Below are 12,382 nucleotides of genomic sequence, written 5' to 3' on the forward strand. Positions count from 1 at the left end.
ATGTCTCTCTCTCTCTCTCTTTACCTCACACACCCCTCCCGGTAACGTTACCGGGACAGCACTGCGGTGGTTGAGCACAATGTAGTTACACTTCCAACCACCTCACAGATATGGGATTTTAGCCGAAGGAAAGGGAGGAGAGGCACTGCTTTGCATCATCATCATTTAAATCCGAAATGATGCATCGGGCTCTACTTCTAATACACAACATTATCTGCGCATATTCAATAGTACTATATAAACTTTCAAGCAATTCCCAACACATCTGTTTACCGACATAGTTATATATAGTGCAATGCGAAATCTCTGTCTTTTCTGACGTCACAAAAAGCTGATCGTGAACACGGATATAATGAGTCTCCGTTACGTTAGATTGAAAAGGCTACACGTTAGGCAGACTTATAGGTTAGCATTAGTGTCGTTTTGGCTACATTTGCAACATAAGCAACGAGAGGCAGCGCAGCCAATAAGAAACATCAGCAAAGTGCTACAGACAGTTTGGTTGCTGTGGTAACAGCATCACTGTAATGACTGCTGAGCTCACAGCACCAATCATTGAGAGAAATATTCGGCCCTGAGCCCAAAGAGCTGAGCACTAATGACTGAGCTGAGCCTGCAGACAATCAACAAATGTAATGAGTTGGAAAGAGATTCCAGGACAATCAAGAAAATAGGCCTGCTGTTTCTTTTTTGAGTAGATGATCAGTTACTTGAGGATTTTGGTAACTTGCACAAATTTTGCACAAGAGGTTGGTTCAAATATGCACATGTACTTCTGAAGGTTATAGGCTACCAATGGTTGGTTACTGTGTATATATCAGCTATAGTATGTGTGTGGAATATTGACATGTTTTTCCGGCATGGGGGGTTATTTTAGGCTTGATTTGTTTTAGGCATTGATGATCAACTATTTTCAGCTTGTTTGCAGGTTACCAGTTCCTCTTATTCACTTATTTTTATATGGGGTCATAAAAATTATATGATATAAAAATCTCAACAGAGAGCAAGCAATGCACTCCACGCAAAGATCAATACATGAGAACGTCTTGATGAAAATACTTTATTTTCAGTTTGTCTTTCTCAGCAATTATCAGCAGCACACAACCTTTCATGAACTTCATTCATACAAAGTTTAATCTTTTATCAGGACGAAACCCAACAATTGTTTGGAACGGCAAGGAATAATGCACAACAACATTCCTCAATCCATCCACACCATTTAGAAGTCCATTGCGAACGCTGTCAATGCGGTCAATATTCATAACAATTTGTTTAAAGGGACAGTTTTACCCAAAAATCTCAATTCTGTCATCATTTACTCACCCTCAATTTATTCCAAACCTGTATAAATTTCTTTGTGCTGATGAAGAAAGATATTTGGAAGAATGTTAGCAATTTTCAGTTCTGGTTCACCATTGACTACCATAGGCAGAAAAATTAAAATGGTAGTCAAAGTTCCCCCAGAACTGTTTGCTTTCCTAAATTCTTCATATGTTCAACAGAACAAAGAAATATGCAATATTTTTTTCTACTATGGTAGTGAATGATGTCCCAGAACTGAAAATTGCTAACATTCTTTCAAATATCTTCCTTTTGTGTTCAACAGTACAAAGAAATTGATACAGGCTTGGAACAACTTGAGAATGAGTAAATAATGACAGAATGTTGATTTTGGGGTGAACTATCCCTTTAAGTATTTGTATTGTAATTCTCACATTCACATACTGTCGAGCACTCGGACTCATATAAATATCCTTTTTTCATCTTTAATCAGCTGTTAACCTAATTCATTTAACACCAGACATTACAAACTGAGACTATACATGGTATAAGCCCATGAGTTTAGTTTGCAACCAAATGAAGTCTTGCACACTGCCGTTCACTTACATTCATGTTAATGAAATGAAGTACATTGTTGTATGAATTGACGTGGTAATTTACTAGTTTACTTAAGATACTATATGGAATTATTACAGAAGCTCTATTAGTTCAATGAGTTATGAGAATATATCTACATGTATTAACTGTTGTTGTTTATGAGATCTATGAGTTTTAAGCAGACCGACATTGAGCTTTAAATATTATTGATGTTGCAGATGTGAGCTATTAAACTCTTCAGAAAAGTATTCAAGTATCAATACAGATTACAGAAGACTTTTAAAGCCTGTCACACAACATCTAGATTTTTGAAACCTCTCGGGCACCTGCAACTTTGTTTACAGTTGTGTTTTTCCTTAACAATGTTTATGTTAAATAACGCTGTAAAGTACAAAACAGGTTTGTATGTTTGCTGAAACATTTTGAATAAGCAAACTCATAATAAGCTTCTATTAAGCCAAATGCACATTAGCAATCACCATTCTGAACTGTTCATGGATCCCTGGCCTTCTCAAAGTCAATCTAATGATATTTACTTTAGCAGAAGCATTTGACTTACGCATCTGAATAGCTATTGAGTCTATGAACAGAGATTGACAACTCAAAAAACTAGTTAACCGAAATCCAATGCAGTCAGTTTATACACAACACATTTCAACACAGATTCAATGAACAGAAAAATTAGACACCTGCAACTTAGCCTCACTCTTCATGTTAATTCCCCGCTCAAGTGTTAATTGGTTCAGCTGCTGCGCGCAAAATAATTCTGTTCACAGATGCATTTTGACTATGAATATAAATATCATAAAATATCAATTATCATGGTTGGCATTATTGTTAACTGATGCATAAACTGCATAAGTGCTTATTCATTTACTAATAACTTACTCTTGTTTTTAAGTATCCAAGGTTAGAAACAAGAGCAGTTAAAAACAAGTGTTGATAAAATTACCTAGAAATTACTTAGAAATGTGAACAGCCCTCAAGTTTTGTTGAAATTGTAATGACATGCCTACATAGTACGTACTGTATAGCACATCTTTTTGAAGTATATTTTTGGTGTATTCCAATAGAGGGCGCTATTGAAACCAAACAAGATGACTTGCCTTTCAGGTAACATTAACCCGTTTACTGTTGAGGTTTTCTGCAGTCATATCACTCTGGTGGTCTATTGTGGTACTAGAAAGACAAAAAGAGGCTCTTAAGACTTTTTCCATGTTTGGTCCTGGACAGCAGAATTTGACTGCAGGTTATAATATGGTTCAGGATTTGCAGCAGATGTATTTTTTCTGTCATTCTCTGAATTCTCTCCATCCTCCATGGCGGCCGGAACGTGGACAGGGGATTTTCTGTGAAGGAATGGAGATGTAATGAGTGACAATGGATGTGTATCGCACTAAGTAGTGCACTAAGTGTATGAAGTACCTGTCTCCACTTTGAGTGATTAATCGTCTGCACGTTTCCATCTGCACATCCAGGCCTCTTTTCATGCTACACATCTCCATATACTCGTGCAAATGCCTGTTCATATCTGACTTCGCCGTTGCCAGCTCCAACTATTGAACAAATATGAACAAAAATCGTAAAACTATAGTTAAGACAAAAAAAGAAAAGAACCAACCAGAATTAATCTTCCAATATTGTGCAACGGGTCAAGCATGGCATACCGGTTTTTATTTTAATAAAATACAAATTTATTTTTTTCCACACAATTTGTACAATTCAACTCAAGAAAACTATATCATTTATTAATGTTCTTCATTTCTGGATCGTTACAACAAAACATGACTCATTTTTTATAGCAGAGCCATTACTTACTCTAAAAGAGAGAACGCCCTTTCTTCTCATGCAGTATATCATAATAAACCTCTTTTTTTTGGCCGTGCTTGCTAAAATGACATAATGTCCTTGATAGAGTTTAAAAAAAATGTGCGCACACACAGGGACCTTTACCTCTATTTGGTCAATGGTTTCTTGATATTCCTTCTCGCGGGACATGAAAAGGGACTCTGTGTCCTTTATCACCTTCTCTATGGATTCCTCTTGCTGTGTGAGTGTAAATGAACAAACAAGAAAAAAATGTTGAGGATCATTTTAAAATGTTAAGATTTACTTTAAAACACTGTGTGCAAAAACTACTAGTCAGGGTTTTTTCCACATTCATTTTACCTTTACAGCTTTTATAGCTTTCTTGTGGCTCAGTGCTTAAGAGCATGGTGCTAGCAATGCCAAGGGTTTGATCCCAGGGGATTGCACATAGTTAGAAACAAATGTATAGTACAATGCAATGTAAGTCGCTTTGGATAAAAGCATCTGCCAAATGCATAAATGTAAAATGTACAGCTGAAGGGATGAGGCAGCAAAACCTCAGTGTTTTAATATTACACTTTGATGACTCCATTAAAAAAAGCTGTTTATAACTTTATATTCATATGTTTTATATTCAGTTTTAATGTGATCCTTTATTCTGATCTATTAAGTTGACAGACGGATCATGCACATTCAGATTCTTGCGGGACAAGTGAGATTTTCAGTTTCTTCCGATTTTAGTGGAGAAAGTTCCAGTGTATGAAATTTAGCGGCATCTAGCGGTGATGAGCTCCACCCCTCTCTGTCGAAGCACTATGGTGGCTGACACAAGACTAAGATGTCGTCACGTTTTCGCTTCTTTAGAGATAACGTATTTATGAAACACGCTCTGTAGAGCAGTTTGTTCGTTGAGGGCTACTGTAGAAACACCATGGTGATCATGTAAGGCGACCGGCGGTGTATAGATAGCTCATTCTAAGGTATGGTCTTTATACACCGCTGAAGACATAGTTATGTATATTATATTGCATTTCTGTCAATAGATCCTCCAGCACCTTTAAAGGGGGATGTACCTCTCCTTGGTTCTCAACACTAAAGGTGTATCCCGGAAAATCTTCCCAGAGTAACAGCGTTTCCTCAGTCTCCTCCCATGCAAGGCTGTCACAGTCATCTTCAAACTCAGACTCACGTCTATGACAAACAGTAAACAAAAATGAAACACACTATAGAACACACAGTATTAAACGCAAATTAAGTACATGCAAGTTCTTTATATTCTTAATACAAATGAGATTAAACACAAAATGGCTTTTATATGTGCATTTTATTTCATTAGTTATCTTAGAATTTAAGAATATTTAGGTAATAATAATAATAAACAATTATGTCTTCAGTTTGATATCTTCTTTTTAGTTTTTCTAAATGATCCTAGTTTTGCTACTCACAACTGGTTGAGCATCCTCTGCATTTCCTCATTGATCTGATTGGTGGATGAGCAACACAGCTCCGCCTCCTTATTCACGCTCTCCTCACTTTCTGAGATGCTCACTGGATCATCGCTCTCATTTCCTCTGATTGTCTGTGCAGCTGGTTTTCGAGGACGGAGAGTCAAGGTTGAGGGAGGTGTGGCCACTTGCTGTTACACAATGCAAACATAAAACCGTTATAAATGGTCCAAACCAAGTGGCACCGAGGAACACAAAACAACCACAAAGGAGCCTTTGATGAATATGTGAGGTCAGCTTCGATTAGAAACAGCAAAACTGCTTAAACAGCAAACTGTAGCGCGAGGCCAGCTGTCTCGAAAACATCCCGAAAACTCTTTATGAGTGACGTCGAAAGACAAACCTGGAAGATTTGAATCATATCTTCACAGTTCCGCTGCTGGGCCACGTCACACAGACGGGCTGTGATGTCAATCCTGCGACAGATATCCATGTCCACTTTCATGGCCTTCTCTTGGATCTTACTGTCCAGATCTGAGTGATTCTAGATGGAGAAAAGACATGATAAAGAAAATAATGGAGCTACACTGTAAAAATTATTTGTTGTTTTAACTTAAAAAATGAACCTGGCTGCCTTAAAATATTTAGTTAATTCAACTCAAAAAAATATTAATTAACATAACAATTTTGCGGCGAATTCATGTAATAACTAATATTTTTACGTTGAATTGACTCAAAATTTGAAACAACAAATCATAATAAATACGAGAGAATAAAAGACATTTGCGACTGTTGCGTGGTATCAAGATGTTTGAGGTCAAATGATGACTGACATGAACTCACATTGCTCATGAGACCTTTGAAAAGAACAAGATCTGCTTTAAGCTGCTTAACCCTCAGAGCAAGCTCATCCTGACACACCTCGCTCTCCTGGAGGTCCTGCAAAACAAACACAGATGTGTCACAAGATGGAACGTGTGTAGACCGAGGTAACTGTTATGTGGTGATATGATTGTTGTCTTTAAGGTTTTACCTCCTCAAGCTCAGCAACTTTTTCCTGTAGATCCACCCTCATCGTGTATTCTTCTTCCCACCTATTATAAAGATAAAAGTTAGAAAACCATGTGCTCAAAATCAGCAGGTCTGGAGTGTGTGCCATGATGACATCACCAAGGACCTACTTAACTTAAAGAGACAGCCTACCAAAAAATGAAAATCCAGAGTCATTTATTTTGTGTTGCTGTTATTCTTGCTTTAAACATGCAATTCAACAATAAAAAATAACCTGGTCAGACGTAAAAAGGCCTTTTGGAACGCTACAATACCATAAGAGTGTGTGAATCACAGCTATAAATAACATCTCTCATGTAATATGACTACAGTTTGGGTTGATAGTACTCCACTCGTGTAGTACATCATCTGTTTTGTGCACAGAAGCCTTTATGTAACGCGTCGCCACACTGTTCACATAACAGTATCACTGCAGGTGATGTATTTAAAGGGATACTTCACCCAAAAATGAAAATTCTGTCATCATTTACTCACCTTTGAGTTGTTCCAAATGTGTATAAAATTCTTTGTTCTGATGAACACAGAGAAAGATATTTGGAATAATGCTTATAACCAAACAGATCTCAACACCCATTGACTACCATAGTAGGAAAAAAAACAATAGTAGTCAAAAGTGCCCCAGAACTGTTTGCTGTCCTACATTCTTCAAAATGTCTTCTTTTGTGTTCAACAGAACCAAACAAAAAACTATAAGTTATTTTTCCTACTATGGTAGTCAACGGGTGTTGAGATCTGTTTGGTTATAAGCATTAGTCCAAATATCTTGGTGAGGAAATGATGACAGAATTTTCATTTTTGGGTGAAGTATCCCTTTAAGTGTCCACATATAACGCTCACAACACAATAACATTCATACAACGTATCAAAGAATCCACAGACTGCTAAATCAGCAAATCTAGAGCCCTGACCATTACTGTAACACGTAAGTGTGAAACAGAGAGCAAATAGTACATATGAAACACGCTTGAGGGATTTCATTTCATTTACTTATAAAGCACAAATAAACACAAGAAAGGTTGACCACTGTGCTGTACAAAGGAGACAATTAAAATGAAGAAAGTCAAATAACAGACAAGCACAGTACAAAGTAAATACATTACAATTTTAGACTTTAGATCAAATCTAGACTTGTGGTGTATAAAGGCACGGCTAAGTAAATGCGACTTTAACTTAGATTTAAAATCATGAACAGAGAAAACAGATCAGACAGATAGCGGCAGATTGTTCCATAACCTAGGACCGGCCACTGCAAATGCACGGTCACCTCTCTGTTTCAATCTTGATCTTGGATAGGATAGAGTGATACTATTTGAGGATCGCAGACATCTAGCCGGCCTATTCACAATTACAAGATCCGACAAATATGAGGGAGACAGACCTTTCATAGACTTAAAAACAAACAGTACAATTTTAAATTCAATTTCGTATTCCACTGGCAACATTCAAATCGGGGTAATGTGTTCTCGTTTTCGAACCTTTGTTAAAAATCTGGCTGCGGCATTTTGGACCATTTGCATTTGGGATTTGTGTGTAATACACCTGACTGCTGACATACTGTAAGAAGGTTGGGCTTAGGTTCAGTGGCCTCGGGTAACAGGGTGGTCTGGGGAGGCAGGACGGGACGATATGAGAGAGAAAATGAGAACTATTCTCTAGCGACAGTGCTGGAAATAGCAGCGCTCAGCACAGTACTGCATTGCAGATGCTGAGGCGCAGAGGGGAGGTGGCTGACGTTGGAACGAGACACAGAGAGAGAGAGAGACAGAGAGCAAGAATGAGTGAATGATGGTGAGGGATGGTTAGACAAGGTATTAACTCAAACACATTAGTGTTTTATTCATCAGTCTTACTGTTTTAAAACCATGTTTAAATGATCATTTAATAGAAAACAAATTTCTGTTATTCCTTTTAGACTGCATTAAACACCAATTTAATATCTATAGATATTATATAACATAATATACTGTAGTTGGCCTAACATAACTTTTTTCACTTTTTTGAGATTAAGGGTTTACAAACCCACAGTATGACTTCAGCAGGTTGAAATTAAGAAAGAATTAACGTTGTTTATTTAAACCTAAAATAAAACCTTACAAATATTAATGCTGTAATAATATTAAAATAATTACAAATCATTTCATTGTATTTGATTTAAAAGCCATAATAAATTCAGTTACTTGTAAATAATATCCTTTATAATTGTGTTAAAAAATCACTTTACATAAACCTTTAAACTGTTTTAAAACCAATATTTGACCATAACTGACAACAGCATTTCCACTAAAATCAAAACATCTTATTTTACTACATTTATATTTCTAAATTTAGTAAATTTATAAATCTACAGTATAGTATAGTATAGTATTTATATTTTTTGATTCTTGCTAAAAAATTATTACTGATCCTTCATAAAAATCGTCAAAATTTACACTACATTAAACCCATTTACCAAACTGAAGCACAGGCCAGACAGCACCTGTTACAGCTACCTCAAAGATAAGCAGTGATACGCTATTCTTGATCTGCTTAGTCTCACCTCACATAAAATACAATATGAACCAATATGAAGTATATGAACCTTCTACATGTAGGATGCTTTATTAATAAAAGAATTGCTAAAAACTGCATAACTAATAAAAACTAAAAGCTCTCCACTTTACTCTATTTCATCGTAAAATAGTATAATTATAAGATTAAAATAGCAATTTTATATTCTTTGTATTGTAAAACTGACATAAGACTACATAAATTGAAGGGTGCGTAAAAACGTGCGTAAAAGTTACAGTTTGAAAACGAAGCTTTTACAATTACTTCCCACACTTTGGGGTTACACACATACTTGCCTTCGTTTGTATTCGTCTCTCTCCCTCTTAACTTTAGCGAGCACATTGTACAGGGCCCGAATCTCTGGGGTGATGGTGTCGACCTGCACACCCACTCCGTCCGGAGGCACCCATGATGACACACCCGGACCCGCCAGCCACAACTCACGCCCGGTACCGAACCTCTGAAAGTTATTATAAGTCCAGATTGACCCGGGATGAAATCTGGGTGGAGGGTTGTTGGTACAGCTTGTCCCAGTGTTGACATATTTCCCATTAATATTGCTGATGTTTTTTTGCACTGGATCAATGGGTGATGACGGACTGGTGGGGAAATTTGGGGTGAGATTAAAATTGGAGTCCGTATAACTGGAGGGGTTCAGGTTTTCTAATGTTGTTTTGTTATTGAACTCCGGAGACAGGATGGTGCTACTGAAAATAGGTGACAGCAAACCTCCAGTCATATCATTTGAGTTCTGAATAGGGATTACGTCTGGCTTCATAGGAATTAATCCAACTAAATTTGACGTTTGAACCCCGACATCTCGAGTTAAAGGCTTGTTTTGCGCACACTCCTCCCTGTCAAAGAGAGCCAGTTGCAATTGCTTTTCCAACACTTTATTTCGGCGTTCCAGTTCGTGCACTTTGGCTAAAAAGCAGCGAAAACGCAAGTTCAGAGTCTTGAGGACGCTTATATTAGACCCCAGGTCGTTGCGCAGGGCCATGGCGGCAGGAGGAGGTGGAGACACCCGGTAAAGATAATTTCCCAGGTGTAAATACGGTGTTCCTGATGGAGGTAATGCACCTGGGTCCAACCCAAACACCCCGTCTTGCCCGATACCACCCGTGTGTTCACCCAAGAACAGGCCCGGTTCAGGTGCGCCATACGCACCATCTGTCCAATGGCCCGAAGACGCGGAGTCCGATAAACCCGTCACCTGGTTCTGCTGGAACGAATACACGTTCTCCCCCAACACAGGATTCATTCTGGAGTAAGAAAATCTGAAATGCTCCAAATCCGGCATGAACACTGATTTAACCGAGTGCCTTTAAAGCCGTTGCTTATTTCTGAAGTTGGTCAACACTTGTCTGATTCAGGAAAACCAAATGAATGAAGCCGATCGCCAACCGATCAAATGAATTTTACAGCAGTCTTCTTCTGTAAATGACTATGACAATCTATATTTCAATATGAAGGATGCGTCACGCGCATTTGCACACCATTTGTTATCACAATACCTTATTAGATGAGGCTTCTTCTCTAAAAGAGGATCAACCGCGTATTGAGAGGTAGCGGAACAGCTGAGCTCCGGAGCAGAAATAAACATGAAAGGAGCAACTGCGGTGCTCTCATACCGATGCGTGTGTAATATAAGCGCATCACATGCGCTCTTCATGACAATTTTTTTATAGGTTGCAGGTTTAATAGACACAGGTTTTATACATAATGTAAGTTGGGATACTTAACTCGGGAACTGTTATTTTTTTCAACGTGATAAGCTCAGAACTGTGATGCATTTCTGAGATTTACGGTAGTTCAGGTGTCACTGGCTGCGCTTGGAAAGGAGCTGAGAGCGCGCGATATACGTTAAGTTCATTAACATAAAGTGGAGCGAGACGACGTGGTTGTACTGTCTTCAGTGTTTGCTGGCCTGTAATACATTTCCCCATACATAATTATATTAAAACGCAAAATACATCAAAAGCATTCACTATGTGCAATGGGTAATGCAATGTGCAGAAGAGGCGGAGATATGCACATGAAGTAGGAATTAGTTACATAGGATATTAAATTATTTTTTAGTAAAGATGCTGATTTGACATTTGCATTTGATCTGAATTTCTACAAATGGAAGAACAAGAACAACAAAGCAAACATCACAGCAGGGGGAACATATCCTGACAACTGAGAATGTTACTGTCAGATATATGGTTCCCTGTGTTATAAGTAAAAAACACACTTTTAGCCAGGACTCAAACCAGTCAAGTGCTAACCATGAGTTTACATGAATTTCATCACTCAATTTGTCAATTTTAGCTGGGGAAACACACAGACTATTTTACACTTCCCACAGATATGCGTTCTGTAAAACAGAAAGTTGCTCGCCTTTTACTCCACAACAAGTCATCTCTGAGATTTTTAGCCTACTGTTGTTGGGTTTATCCATCATATCATGGGGGAACACATCCTGACAACTAAGAATGTTGATTTCAGATAAGGTTCAGATTGAGAGACAGGCAGGATTCATACAAATGACCTGTAAAAAATGAGTCAACAGTAGCCTACTAACAACTCTTCTTCAGTTTTAAGCACATTTCATTTATATAACCTTAAATGTATACTTTACTGCAGGGGGAAGGAATCCTGATTGTAACTGTCAGATACGGTTTCTTGTGTTCCATGAGATAGATTCAAGTTCATAAAGTTCACTGCATGCCACCACACCACAAAGTGTCTTCTATAGCTAAATGCTAGGTGTGTGAAAAGATTTTTACTTTATTTTAAGTTTATTTTGTAAAAATAGTCAAATTGAAACCCAAAGCAACACTGTTGAAGTCCCTAACTTCAAATCTCATTGGTTCTCGTTTTGAATTTCAAAAATATATAACGTCAGGAATGACTAAGTCATCCAACAGCAATGTAAAAGACTGAGAGCATGACAAGACACATGAAAACCGTGATAAAAATCAAGGTTATCACATAAAAAAGAATTTGGAACTTTTCCCAAATACATGTAGAAAAATATTACTGTCGTATTGCTTAAAAGTAAATATGAACTTGTTTTCTTTGCAGTATTTGAGTTCTGAAAAATACTCCAGTTTTCATTTTATGCAAATAAATGCAAGTAGAAACAATATTTCTATTTGAAATTTGGAAGAAATATTGTTAGTAAGTTCATAGAATGAAACAAAAATGATTTTTACCTAAACACATAGGCATGCCTATAAATAGTAAATTCAGAAAAAAACTGAAAATTATTTTGATAATGGTCTCTTAATTTTTTCCATGGCTGTAGCTACATCTGGAATGGGATGACAGTAAATTATGAGAATTTTTATTTTTGAGTGAACTATTCCTTTGTAAGGAATCTGTGGTATTTAGCAGCATCACGATTATGAGTGTGTGTTTGTGTCGGACTGCTGTGCAGTATAAAAGGAACCTCTTAAATAGTGACAGACTGCACCTAGCGGTGTGTCTAAGAACTGCAATGCAGCACCAACAGCTGATATTTAACGCAGTCGCAGACACACATTGCCTAACACAGGCCATCACACATTAGGCCGAACAAAAAAATGAAAACATAGACAGCATCTTACAAACACTTTCCTAGATTATGCAAACTAAATGATGACCAT

General features: G+C 37.4%; 1 protein-coding gene across 2 annotated transcripts; it reads right to left on the reverse strand.

Annotated features, from left to right (window-relative positions):
• Positions 1-701: 701 nt before the first annotated feature.
• iffo1a (intermediate filament family orphan 1a) lies at positions 702-10,363 on the reverse strand. Of its 2 annotated transcripts, none has more exons than XM_057354978.1 (9): positions 9,047-10,363; positions 6,166-6,226; positions 5,976-6,071; positions 5,536-5,676; positions 5,133-5,323; positions 4,743-4,878; positions 3,832-3,924; positions 3,304-3,434; positions 702-3,227 (listed from the first exon to the last, which is right to left on the reverse strand). In XM_057354978.1, exons 1-9 carry the CDS (start codon positions 10,048-10,050, stop codon positions 3,080-3,082), a joined length of 2,001 nt encoding a protein of 666 aa, XP_057210961.1. In that variant the 5' UTR covers positions 10,051-10,363; the 3' UTR covers positions 702-3,079. The 2 variants fall into 2 exon arrangements, with proteins under 2 accessions (XP_057210961.1, XP_057210963.1); XM_057354980.1 differs by having other exon boundaries at positions 705-3,227; positions 4,761-4,878.
• Positions 10,364-12,382: the final 2,019 nt, after the last annotated feature.

Source organism: Triplophysa rosa, linkage group LG16 (assembly GCF_024868665.1).
Source record: "Triplophysa rosa linkage group LG16, Trosa_1v2, whole genome shotgun sequence".
In the NCBI taxonomy this organism is placed as follows: Eukaryota; Metazoa; Chordata; class Actinopteri; order Cypriniformes; family Nemacheilidae; genus Triplophysa; species Triplophysa rosa.

Excerpts from the sequence above, each read along its gene's own strand:
- iffo1a (XM_057354978.1), bottom strand. The coding sequence starts at position 10,050 with ATGCCGGATTTGGAGCATTTCAGATTTTCTTACTCCAGAATGAATCCT. Across the intron at positions 6,072-6,165 it reads AAGTTGCTGAGCTTGAGGAG|GACCTCCAGGAGAGCGAGGT; the intron begins GTAAAACCTTAA and ends TTTGTTTTGCAG. Across the intron at positions 5,677-5,975 it reads TCAAAGGTCTCATGAGCAAT|AATCACTCAGATCTGGACAG; the intron begins GTGAGTTCATGT and ends TTCTCCATCTAG.